This window comes from Spea bombifrons, chromosome 4 (genome assembly GCF_027358695.1).
Source record: "Spea bombifrons isolate aSpeBom1 chromosome 4, aSpeBom1.2.pri, whole genome shotgun sequence".
NCBI classification, from domain to species: domain Eukaryota; kingdom Metazoa; phylum Chordata; class Amphibia; order Anura; family Pelobatidae; genus Spea; species Spea bombifrons.
Window position 1 is genome coordinate 64,005,719 of NC_071090.1, and position 12,357 is coordinate 64,018,075.

The window sequence follows — 12,357 nt, forward strand, 5'->3', positions numbered from 1 at the left end:
AACTAATTAATTTGCAAATGGGAATTATTTTCAGGGAAGGAGATCTTTACAAAGCTGTGTCAGTTAAGCCAGTCACACCACGGTGACATGCATTGTCGCGACATCTTCTTCCTGGTAAATATCCACTGTGCACATGAACTCAAATTACCCAGTCAAAAGTAAATCTCTATTGAGCACCAGCTGAACATTCAATGAGGTGGCCTGGACAGAGAATATTTTAACACTAATCGTGAGAATCATGGTTCAAGTTTTACACTTAATTTGACTTATTTAATGCTGACTATATAGCCAAAAAGTTGAGGGTAATAGATGAAGTTTGGTTCAAGACTGGTTAAACCAAAGATAGGTTGTCAATAGAGGACTGATATTTTGCATTTTAGGCTCCCTTATTTTTTAATGAAGGACGGTAAGGATGTTAAAAATGTTTGGTGGTCCTTGAGGAATGTCAGTATTGTCTATTGTTTGCTCTTCAGAGGTAGACAGGAATTGTGTATATATGGAAACCTCATAGCTGGTTGTGGTGGTTTTCAGCCTGAATGTGAGGGCTATGGTTATATACGTACAGACTGCAGGGGCCAGACAATTTCATAAATTCCAACCTTTCAAAGAGCCAAAGAGAGACACTTTTTATGGAGGATGTTGTTAAAGGTGGAGATAGGGGTGTGGGGCTTTATGAAGGCCTTTTTATGTGATTTAGTTATCTATTGGTAGCTATTTATGTATCCAAAGGTACTTAGTAGAGTAAGAAGGACTGTAGAACACTGTGTTAAACTCACACTAATCAACAGTCTGAGCTTTCTAGAAAAGAGAGACATCAGGAGTTTGGGTGCCTAAAAGAGACAGTCTTTCCAAAACAAGACACATAGGAGGTGTGTGGTTTTACTGATGTCTCTACCATGTTCTAATCTATACTGCTTTCGTAGGATGACCCGGTCATCACATTAAATAGTCACGAATATCAGGTTGTATTTACAAAGCCAAATTCTGGGTATAGGGTGAGAGATAGAGTAATAACGAACATTCCACTGATTTCTATAGTAATTTAAAATTTTACTATAGATGAGTAGGTAAATATTAATATAGACTAGTCATGTAGTGCCATGAACATCTCATTGTGATTTATCTGTAGAATATGTTTGTTGTTCTTTTCATTGATATTTACCAATGCTAAATAGTTTAACTTACCCAACCTTTTGGTTTCTTCACTATACACACTTGTTTACTTGCGTATCTCTTAGAAAAATTAACTTTTTTATAAGCTCATAAAAATGCATATCTAAGAAGATGAAAGTTCAGCAATTTGTTTTCAAGTTCCTTATTTACCAAAATGGAAAATAAGTTCACCTTTCCTTGACCTATGACCTGCAGAAAATAAATATAAAGCCCAGTGTTGTCTGTAAAGAATACATCATACACATCATGATGATGGTGGTAGAATACGGTCTTGTGACGTTAAGAGTCTGCAACCCCTGAGCCTCATAATCATACCAAGTCTTGTCATGTCATGTTGTAACTAAAATCATCAAACCTGCCAACTATCCCATTTTTAGAGAGACAGTCTTAATGTTCATGCACTCTGTACATTAATTTCCAGATACAACTGTAACATTCGTAATGTAACAATAGCAAAAGTCAAGAAAGTGCTTACATTTACACACGTGGGGACATATGGCATGGGTCCTTGCATGCATTGGAAAACACCATTAATGTGCACATGATGGCTGGGGTATCCCTTAAAGCTTCATGGAACAAGAAATGCAAAACAGAATCCAGAAACCGGATTATTTCTTGAATGTTAGTTACTGGTTCTATTTTTATAACAGTCTTGTTAATACTACAGACATCTACTGATTGACTCCCCGGCCCAGCAAATCATAAAACCAGAAGTCATTTAAATTTGTGAAATTCATCCTTTTCTCCAGTATTGAGTCATAATTTTGTTTGAAGCAGAGCTGGACATATTTTGGCTCTCTCTAGCGTACAAAACCTTAATAAAACAAAACAAAACATTCCACTCAATGTTTAAGACAATAAAACAGAAAGGAAAATACAATGAAAAATCATTGCCAAATCCTGACTGGTTTTGGCGAGTAAGTAAAATATGCCGCTACATGCAAATGTTCCAGAAGCAGTTGAAACAACTTAATTTAATCCCAAGTGGTCAGTTACTAAAACTACAATATGCGCATTTAGTTTAGCTTTTCTACTCATATTTCAATGAAAAATGTCTGCTTTAATGTATATATCAAAATAATAATAAAAAAGTATATTTTTTTTTAAATTGATGTGTATCACAAATATCTTTTCGTCTATCACATGCAAAAATAAATAAATAGGATAAGCTGCATGATTAGTACAGAATTCTTGACAAAACATGTGTTTTACTATTCTCAATGGCTTTATTTCAGAACCCAAAATGTAAGTGTTTCCATATCGACATAATTTTATATTAGGTGCTCTGCTTACCATTTAACCATCTGGAGTCATGCTGCTCTGTCCTAATTGGATGATGATTTCCAAGCGTGCGGAAAATGGCAAAATCTCTTCCCATAAAATCTGCTGCAGTTCCAGAATACAGCTCCCCATCTGTGAAATGGGAAAAAAGAATATATCAGTGTTTTTACATTATATATATATATATATATATATATATATATAAAATTTGTTTTTGTTTTCACCAGCTCCATTGTACATATAACCAGATATTGCAGCCTTATGTAATGGCTTAGTTATGTTGTCTTATAAAACTGGTCTGCTTGTGTTCTGAATTCAAATTAAGTGTTTTCTATAACCTTTTTGCGCAGTGGATTTTTTTTTCCGTTTTGTTCCAGAAAATCTACAGCAAATGGGCTGAGACACTGAGCTAGAAGACCACCCCTATAAAACATTAGTACTTACCAACCAAATCCTGTACTTGTGGATATTTTTCTCTTATATTAGGTATAGCCCAGATATCTAATAATTTGAAGCATTTATTATACCGGGTATACAGAGCCTAACATTGTTATTTATGTTCATCTTTGTACAACTTGGTATTTCATTCTTTTTGTTAAAACTAAATGCACCTAAATTAAGAATGGGCATGATTGATGAGCGCTACAAAATATATATAATAATATTATAATATTTATATATAATAATAATATAAAAGCTGTCTGTTTAATCAGGAATATACAATTATGTCTAAAAGATCTGTTAACCCTTTGGATACCATGTGCCAGTACATATTTTCTACCTTTGTGTCTGGGCTAATTTTCATAGTTTTCCTCTGGTTACATTTAGTGGAAGAAAACACAGTTTACAATTCACCTGGGAGTATATGCAGAATACCTAGGCATTCAATGGGGTTAAATGATTATTTATTTAATTATATATTATATACTGTATATACCATATCATATTATGAATGTGCACCTGCTTTTGTGGACTACAACTCCCATGACTTCATAACCATTGTAAAAGAGAATCAAGGTGGCTGTAGATCATGAATATTATCAGCTATTTTAATTTAATCAACCATTAAATAATACAAAAAACATGTATTTACTAAATATAGAATCAGAAAGCTTATCTAGTCTGCTCATAATTGTGTTTTTGGGGGGTTAATAGGTAGGGGAGCACATGCAATATCACAATAGCTTATTTTATGCTTAAAGAATGCACATTAAAGTACTAATAAAGTACTCATAAAATATGCATTATTTTTAGTGAACTGTCCCCTTAAAATGATTTATTTTAAAGCATAACTGAGTCATTTAGTCCATAAGTCACCTTGATCTGTACCTAACAAAGCATCATCAAATCTGCCCTGTTGGATTTGGGACCCCCTAACATGACTTGCAACTGTAAAACTCAATGCAGGCATTTCAATTATAATTTATATGATTGAAATAATTGCAATGTTATGTGTTAAGCATGGCCGTTTCAATTCTAAACTTTGGTAGGAAAAGTTTGGTAGAGTTGCTTTAAAAAAAAAGCAAATTATAAAGGGAAGAAAAGGTAGAAAATTATAGGGACGTAATTAATCACAGAAAAGATATGCACGTGACAGCATGGAGAGACCTGGAATTATATAGATTCACTTCAGACATTAAAAGTACTATAAATGACCCAGCTTACTCAGCAGGAGGCATATGAATACATTAAACGGTGCTACTTATTAACAATTTGTGTGGGTTTTAACTTGATGTACAGAAATACCATTAATTATAGCCTTTCCCATGTGATTACAAGGAAGAAAAAAAACTAAAATAAAACTTTAGTATTAAAGTGACTTTGCTGTGTTTCACAACCTTTATATAACCTTTTTGTGTTGTTATCACTTACACAACAGAGCCGGAGAAATCAATGGTACTTAATATAAAGGAACAAAGCACCTTACATTCCAGTGCTGAACGGACGAGGTCAATCAAAAATGTTCAGCAACATTACTTATCGAATATATACTCAAACCTTCGGCTCTATGTAAAGTGACTTCAAAAAAAAAATGGCTGCAATATAAATGTTATCTCATAATTACATTTCATTATTAGCCCAGAATTCAAGGTATAATTCAGAGCAAAAATCAATTGTCGGTACTCGGTATGAGACTGTTCTGTCTGCCTATAATTTGATCCAGCAGCAGAACAGAGTAAATGGAGCGCTTGGCGTAGATCCTGCATTATGCTGCAGTGCGAGTCTGATAATGTATAATATATCAGCATGGTTAAGTTTGATCTTTGCACAGATGCGGTATGACTGAACACGTCGAAGGAGCATGTTTTCCAACACACTTTTGTGCACTCTACGATCATGTTACAGAAAAGAAAGCATACTGGGGATAAGAGTTATATAAGTGACCAATCAATTGAAGATGGTTATCAAGGTGTGGAAATTGATTTCTGCTGTTAGAAGATACCTTTAGAAACACAACTCTTAAATCCCTTTTGTTTTTGCAACCCTTCTGAATAGGTTAAGAGGTCCATAATCTCAACGATACATATGTATTTAAAAAGATACATATACTAAGTCTGTATTTGATCTTTTATTTTGAAAGACAACAGTCTACAACCCAACTAAAACTTCTAGATTAATAAAAAAAAAAAATTAAAGTGTTTTCTTCCAGCTGTTACAATTATAGTTTGTATATATAAAGTATATAAAGCATGCAAACATTGGGTTAATGTTTCAACACAATAGCAATAAAATATTTGTAATAAAATCATATCTAAAAAAAAAAATTGGGATCAGAAGATATTTTCCTTATGCATAATATTTTTGTTAATGCCAATATAACATTAGTAAGTTTATCATGAATTAATATATTTTTAGCAAATTCCACAGCACTAGATATAGTGTTTAAAGCACATTATGCAACAATCTAGACAGAGACAACCCATTATAAGGGTCCTGCAAACAAGCATGGAGTCTACGTTTATATAGATACATGAATAAAACTATATTTGCATATCATCATTTCATACTTGACACACATCCAAATTGCTTCTCTAAGAAAACATTTGGAAGTATGGGTGACTCAACATTTCGTTGAAGAAATATTCATCTGCGGTTATTAACTGGAAAATATAGAGACAAAAAAAAATGAATTCTGATCAGCATTTCATGCAGGACACTCAGCATTTGGCCTGAAGGATAGAGTCTGTGGAACGACTAAATTACAAAAACAAATGCAGCAAGAGAACAGATGTATTCTCGCTTAAACAGTCAAAAGATAGCGTTGTCGAGGACAAATAACGGTTACCGTATCTGCTGGAGTAGTAAATAAGTCAGTAAAACAATGTTACATAAAGCAGTCAGGTAGTTTTACCAGAATGCGTATTTGTAACTGTAAGTTGTATCCTTTGCAAGGTAATACTATAATTTAACTGCTAAAACCAATTTGCCTGTTTTTTATGTTAATCTACATCTTGCTATATTCATCCATCTTTCCTTCCTAAAACTCCAGCAGTGATGGCAACTTAAAAAACACAGCTGTATGATACATGCATCTGGTTGTGGTTATTTAGATGTGATGTGGACACATTTTCACAATTTAGTAGTTTTCATAAAAATGTTAGTTAAGGAACTGCTATTGCAATGTCTCTAGGTAGGAAAAGAGAAAACGAGAGGCAATAAAATTATTATATATATATATATATATATATATATATATATATATATATATATATATATCCCATACATGTACATGCTACACATCACTCACTATTACCATACAAGCTATTATCGTTTACTCACCAATCAAAAGAGAGGCTGTTAACAGTTTGGGATCATAAGGACTCTTCCCTCTGCCATTCTCAAAAACGGTGTCCTCTAGTCTAAATATGTTATCCTGCTGGTCAAAAACACAAAAGAGGGGTCAGTGATTATATTGTGTAAGAGTAATTCTTTTTTTCAAGAACACAGTTCATTTAAAAATATTGTATTATGTATAAAAATACAGTGTAATAGATCTGTATACACTATTCTGGAAGATCAGCATTTACACATATTCTAAAACATGACTACCCACCTACCCTGCAGCTTGTGGCCTGGATGGCCATTAAAAAGTTGTTGTTTTTTTTCTATAATTTCGAGGAAGGTTGAGTTTTCCTTTTTACTAACAGCCATCAGCATTATAAATCAGAAGATACATGTATGACAAGCAGAGGCATAACAATCATGCCACCACTTGTTTCACTTGTCCGCCCCTTTAAAGCCGATAGCTAGTGGCTCGAAGAGTGTAGAGATCATTCAAAAAACGTTTTAATGGCGTTCAACCTACGTAAAAAAATGCCATTGTTTTACATTTCGGGTTTTTTTCACAGATTAAGGCAATTTGTTACATCAAAAGCGGAAACTGCTATTAGAGTGAAATGAGCGGAAGGAATATGAAGTGTTTACATGCTTCAGTTCAAATACAGTTCTGACATGTGAAGTCTATTTCTGTATCATTTAACCACCATCATCATAACTGGATGCACTCTCTGTAGTGATTCAGAAGTAGACCCTCAGGACCTAGCAATAAAACCATTTGTCTATTCTGCAACATTCCATTCATTTCAAGCTGATTAGAAGAGACATTTTTCGAGTACGTCAGAGAGCGTACATAATATCATGCTATACATTTCAACATATAATGGGATATGGATTTAACACAAAAGTAAACTTAATACTGCAGGTCAGAGGGCTTACCATACGGAAAAAAGGGATGCATGCACATCATATATGAGAGAATTCAAATTCCTCTTAGCGCACTTTGATGTTTAGAAATATATTAAGGTGTAGACAAATGTGTTGACGTTATTTTGGGATTTTCTTTTTTCTAAAATGGTATCTATTTAAAGGTTCCATAACACTTTTGTCTTGGTATTTGTGTTTCTATTTGTATAAGTGGGTATGTCTGTCTAAATATCTATCTATTCTAGATTGAAATACAGATCTGTAGAATTTGTTGTCAGGGTTAACATGACATTTTCACGATTGACAAAAATTAAAAAGATTTGGGAGTCTAATTGCATATGAAGCACTTACTTACAGGTCATTTCAGGGACATTTTTCAGAGAAAGGTTTTGTGTGACAATCCAAGCATAGATGTAATGAGGAGTATGCCACATTGGTTATATCACAACTGAATTTAAATTACATTATAATATTATAGACATGTTGTTGTTAACATTTATCCTAAGGTGTTGTGCGCACTATGTTTTTAAGGGAAATCCCAGTGTTGATGTGTTGGGGACTAGGGTATTGTGAGCTCAGAAAGTTGAGGATAGGATCCAGGAGGATGGCGTGGAGTGAGGATGAGGGTTAATGGTCATTGTCACTTCATATGGTGGGGGAGAGCCTGGCGAGGCCCTGCATTCCTTTCTGGTGTGCAGGAACATTGGAGTTACATGTAAAAAAATATTTTTTTTATATGGTTGCTGTAATTTTTCAGCAGGTATTTGCTGACATAAGGCATTCACATGTATTGATATATAATGATGAGATGAGCTTCTAGTGGGTGCACCTGTTACTGTACCTCCTTCTATGAAAACTTGAGATGGTATGTGATAAATCAGTAACATCTCAAGGGTACATCTACAATAGTCACATAATTGGGTATTGAAAAATCTTTTTTAGGTTACCTATTAAGATTCTAGAGTGTTTGATTTATTGATGGTAAAGCCTTTGAAGGAATCTGTGAAGGAATCTGTTGTTTATATATGTGTCCAAGTGGCCATAAGTAGAGTTGAAGAGGGTTCAAAGTGTGCAGGATGGCCAAAAGTGGATGTTCATAAAGAGAAAGAGGGTGGTTAGAAATGGACAGTTAATACACATAAACTGGAGAAGATATTATAACTCGCTGCTGTCTCCAACATTCTAGTCTTAAAGGCTTGCCAGAAGTTTCTCCAAATGACATAGCTTCATAACCTTCTCTAAGACACAAAACAGAATATTCATGTTGTAACATTAACAACAACTGAATATACATTCCTTATATTCCCTAATCTGTGCATAATTTAATATATCTTTTGTATAAGAGGTAACTTATTTTTGACATCAGACACTGAACTTGAACATTGGTTACACATATTAAATTTACATTTCCGAGGACTGACTCTTTTAGTATCAATGAGATTGTGTTATAAAACGAACACTATGCTATTAAATGGGTAGTGTATTGCATTAAACATCTACAGTAGCCAATTTCACCAATGTCCTTCTAGACTGTAGCAGTTGAGATCACTTCCCCAATTTGCATACAGTTAATTTGGGTTTTTCTTTTAGAAAATCAGTATTTGTAACACTACACAATAAAAAAGTCAGAACAGAAATCAGCCCATCCAATAGGAGACAAGGGAATTGTCTATTCCAAAAGTGGAATAAATGAAAGTTACTGCCATAACTGCATGTGTTCCAGATGCTCATGGTAATCATAATGCAAATGAGACTGACAGATTGTTGGTAACACCTGGATGCCAAACGGTTTTGGTGCGTTTTAGTAAACATAATAAAATAAATGACTAGTTATTGTACCGATCAGGACCTCCAAAGTAGCAATTTAGGAAATGTATGTGTACTTGAAAGGGCTATAAGACATTACACTTTTAATGTATAGCTAATATATTGTCCGAGTGTTTTTAAGAAATATACTGGATTATTCTTAGGGGTGCACAATCCACTCAAACGTTACATTATAGGGACATGTGAATGTTATATCATGTTATCAGCAATGTAATTTGTGATGTAAACTGGATACTTGGTTACATTTCATTACATTGGACATATGACTATTCCTTCAACACTTACAATGACCCTGCCATTCTCCCCTTCTTTTCATAGAGAAAAGTGCATGTCCCATAGGCCATGATCAGTACAGGTAGGGGTACTATCTGTCAGGAGAAGGGGAGCAGCCTACAATAAGCTAAATGAGCACCATTTCTAAATTAAACATTGCTCATATGACTGAAAGAATATCAAACTATTAGCCTCACCGATGCCTTAAAATAAAATAATTATTACCCCCCCCCCCGTGAAATAGTAGTAATACATGTTACATGGTTCACCATTATGTTAACTAAAAAAAAAAGGTAGTAAAAATGGATGAAGACATTAAAAGATGTAAATGTAGTCTGCATATGCTTTATGTAGAAATGCATACGCAGTTATGGAATAAATACAAATAAATGTCCCCACTATCTGCTGGCCACAAATGGAGTACCTTGCAGCATTTCATCGTCTTTGTGCCAGCGATGTGCCAGGAAATATTCAAATGATAAAGAACTCCTGTCATCGCAGTACGCACAAATTCCAGTGTCAAGCATTGCATATGTACTGTAATGAATCATCCTGATATTGCCACACATGCCACAGATACATACCAAGCAGCCAGGGCAGCTGTTTTAAATAACACCTTCTGTGGAAATATGGTTTGGAACCGCACAGCAATTGCACATTCCATATTGTGCCTTTTAATTTGAACTCAGAAAGATGAGTGATCTTGGAATAAATACTGCCCTCTAATTTTCTATATACATGGGAGAAAATGAACAGTTGCATAATCAAACATATTTTTTTTCTAAATACAGCTGGGATCACTCATAAAATGCACAATGTAATGTATGCCCATGTAAATGTGTAAAGTAGGCTTTGGTAGGCTTTGCTATCCGATTTACATAGACGTTAATCTTAAGAATGTATTTTGCAGATGCAAAATAGTACTAAATGTTGAAAGGGAACATATTTATCTTATTAAATGGTGCTTACATAAATTAGTAAACATATAATACTCTGAGTTTGAATAAAAATTATGAAAAATGTCATATTTTCTGCATACTGTTTATAGATTTTTTTGGTTGTTGCTAATTCAGATTCATTTATAAAAGTATGAAAGCTCATAAAACTTACAATTAAAAAAACAATAAAAATGGAGGTTAGTCCCGGCAGTTTTGGTTTAACAGTAAGATCTATAAATCATTTCTAAGTTTGTCTAAAACTGTTGCCTCTCGTTGCCCCATCTCATTACCCTCTAATCCCTTACTAACGCTGGCAATGTAACCTCTGTCCTATTTGTTATTTCTCTAGGTTAGAGGCCACTAGAGAAAATCAGCATTCCATTAATCATCTAGACATACCATGTATAGTATTAACAGATCGGAATACAGTTTTGTTGAGTTTTCTTTATTATATTAACAAAAAGCTGAAATCTTAACGTTTAATGTTGCGCAATCTACCAATGTAATAATAGTTCCGGATCTATATAAAAGACTAAAACAGGGGAAGACCAAACATTACAGTCTAATATTATTAATACTATTAGATTTAATGTCTGCACCAAACCATCATCTTTATTACTTGAAAGGAAACACAATTACTTGATTGTTGTTGACACAGAATAATAACAAAATGATGATTAGATCAGAACAGTTAATTATCTTTTAAGAAACATTTCCTGTTTTTTCCTTAAGTGTCATAAAAAAGAAAGAAGTTGAGATTATGTTACCTGGCAGATTCTAGACTATCTTGGTTTAAGAACAATTTCCTAAAGTTGCTGTATGAAAGTGTTTTGGGAAAAAAGTATTGGTTCACAGTTGTTTTTCATCCTCGCACCAAGCCAGCCTCCTGTCCTCGGCTATCTGACCTCACAATAACCCAGTCCCCAACGCATCAACATTGGGTTTCCCCTTGATAAACATTGTACATGCAACAACTTAGGATAGATGTTAACAACAATATGTCTATAATATTATAATGCAATGCATGTGTTAATGATCAATTATTGCATCAGTAATGTAATCCATAAAATACTAAGTATGACTATATTAAATACTGTTAATAAGTGTAGTTAACCTCCCCAAAACGCTAGCTACTACAGGCAAGGGCATGGAGTCTCAAAGTGATTGTAAAACTGCACAGAATCGTACAATTAGACATTTAAAGATACTTGCCTCCAGTGTGCTAATATAGAACAGAGCATAAACCTAGCCTATGTTGTATACAGTTATTTTAATAACAAATATGTACTAATTGCAATTACCTTTGGGGCAGCCCCTGTCCCCTCCACCTCCATGGTCAGCATCTCTGATACAATATATATACATATAACCATTTACATATATATATATATGGCGTCATATCCTGGCAGGCTGTTGCCTCAAGTGAGGGGGGCCCTTCTCGAAAGAGCTTACCATCTATCGCCCGGGAGGGAAATCTCTCCCCTGGTTATGTATCAGGGGGCTGCCATACCCTTGAACCTGCCGCACTAGGCCTGGGCCTACTCAGCCTAGGTCAGTATAAGTCACTGCTGGTGTGCTTATGGCATGTTTCCCAATATGCACCTAAGGTTATCCTTCCAAACCGGATAATCTTTATATTTTTAATGTTTCATTTGTCATTTGCTTTGTAACTATAGCAGATATCAGAATGCAGAAGGGCATTAGGTTTGTGCATTGTCCCATTTCTGTACATTATGATAATGAGCTGAATGTTCTTCATTAATATGACATTAAAAACAACCAGTTACAAAAATAGACAGTGGCAATTCAGCTGTGCATTCAGTCTGTTAACCTTACATGCAAACACATAGTATATGTCAATACAACAAATCATATCGTACATATGGACATTCATTTTGCTAGCTAATTATAATGAATGTGAGAAGTAAGAAGACAACATTGGTTTAATTAGAGAGAAGGAATAATACGCCTGTACAGGAGACTGGTAATTATATAATCTTTTCACTGACAACAGTTACTTATATTACGATCAACCCACACACACCGAAACATTTAAAAGGTAGCAAGTACTGTTACAATGAGGTGGTATTTTTAGTACATTTAATTCTTGACAACACAACAGTTTATTGACTTTCTTATGTTGCATAGACGTAATCATTTT

At 34.2% G+C, this 12,357-nt stretch overlaps 1 protein-coding gene across 2 annotated transcripts in view; it reads right to left on the reverse strand.

The window, feature by feature from the left end:
- The window catches only part of SEMA3A (semaphorin 3A), a 109,074-nt gene that overhangs the window by 30,814 nt on the left and 65,903 nt on the right, over positions 1-12,357 (reverse strand). Inside the window, exons 5-6 of one of the 2 annotated variants that reach the window (XM_053465246.1) lie at positions 6,235-6,328; positions 2,467-2,586 (exon numbers count right to left, since the gene is read on the reverse strand). In XM_053465246.1, the coding sequence (XP_053321221.1) occupies positions 2,467-2,586; positions 6,235-6,328 (214 nt within the window). Of the gene's footprint in view, positions 1-2,466; positions 2,587-6,234; positions 6,332-12,357 lie in introns of both variants that reach the window. The other variant, XM_053465245.1, reaches the window with a different exon arrangement.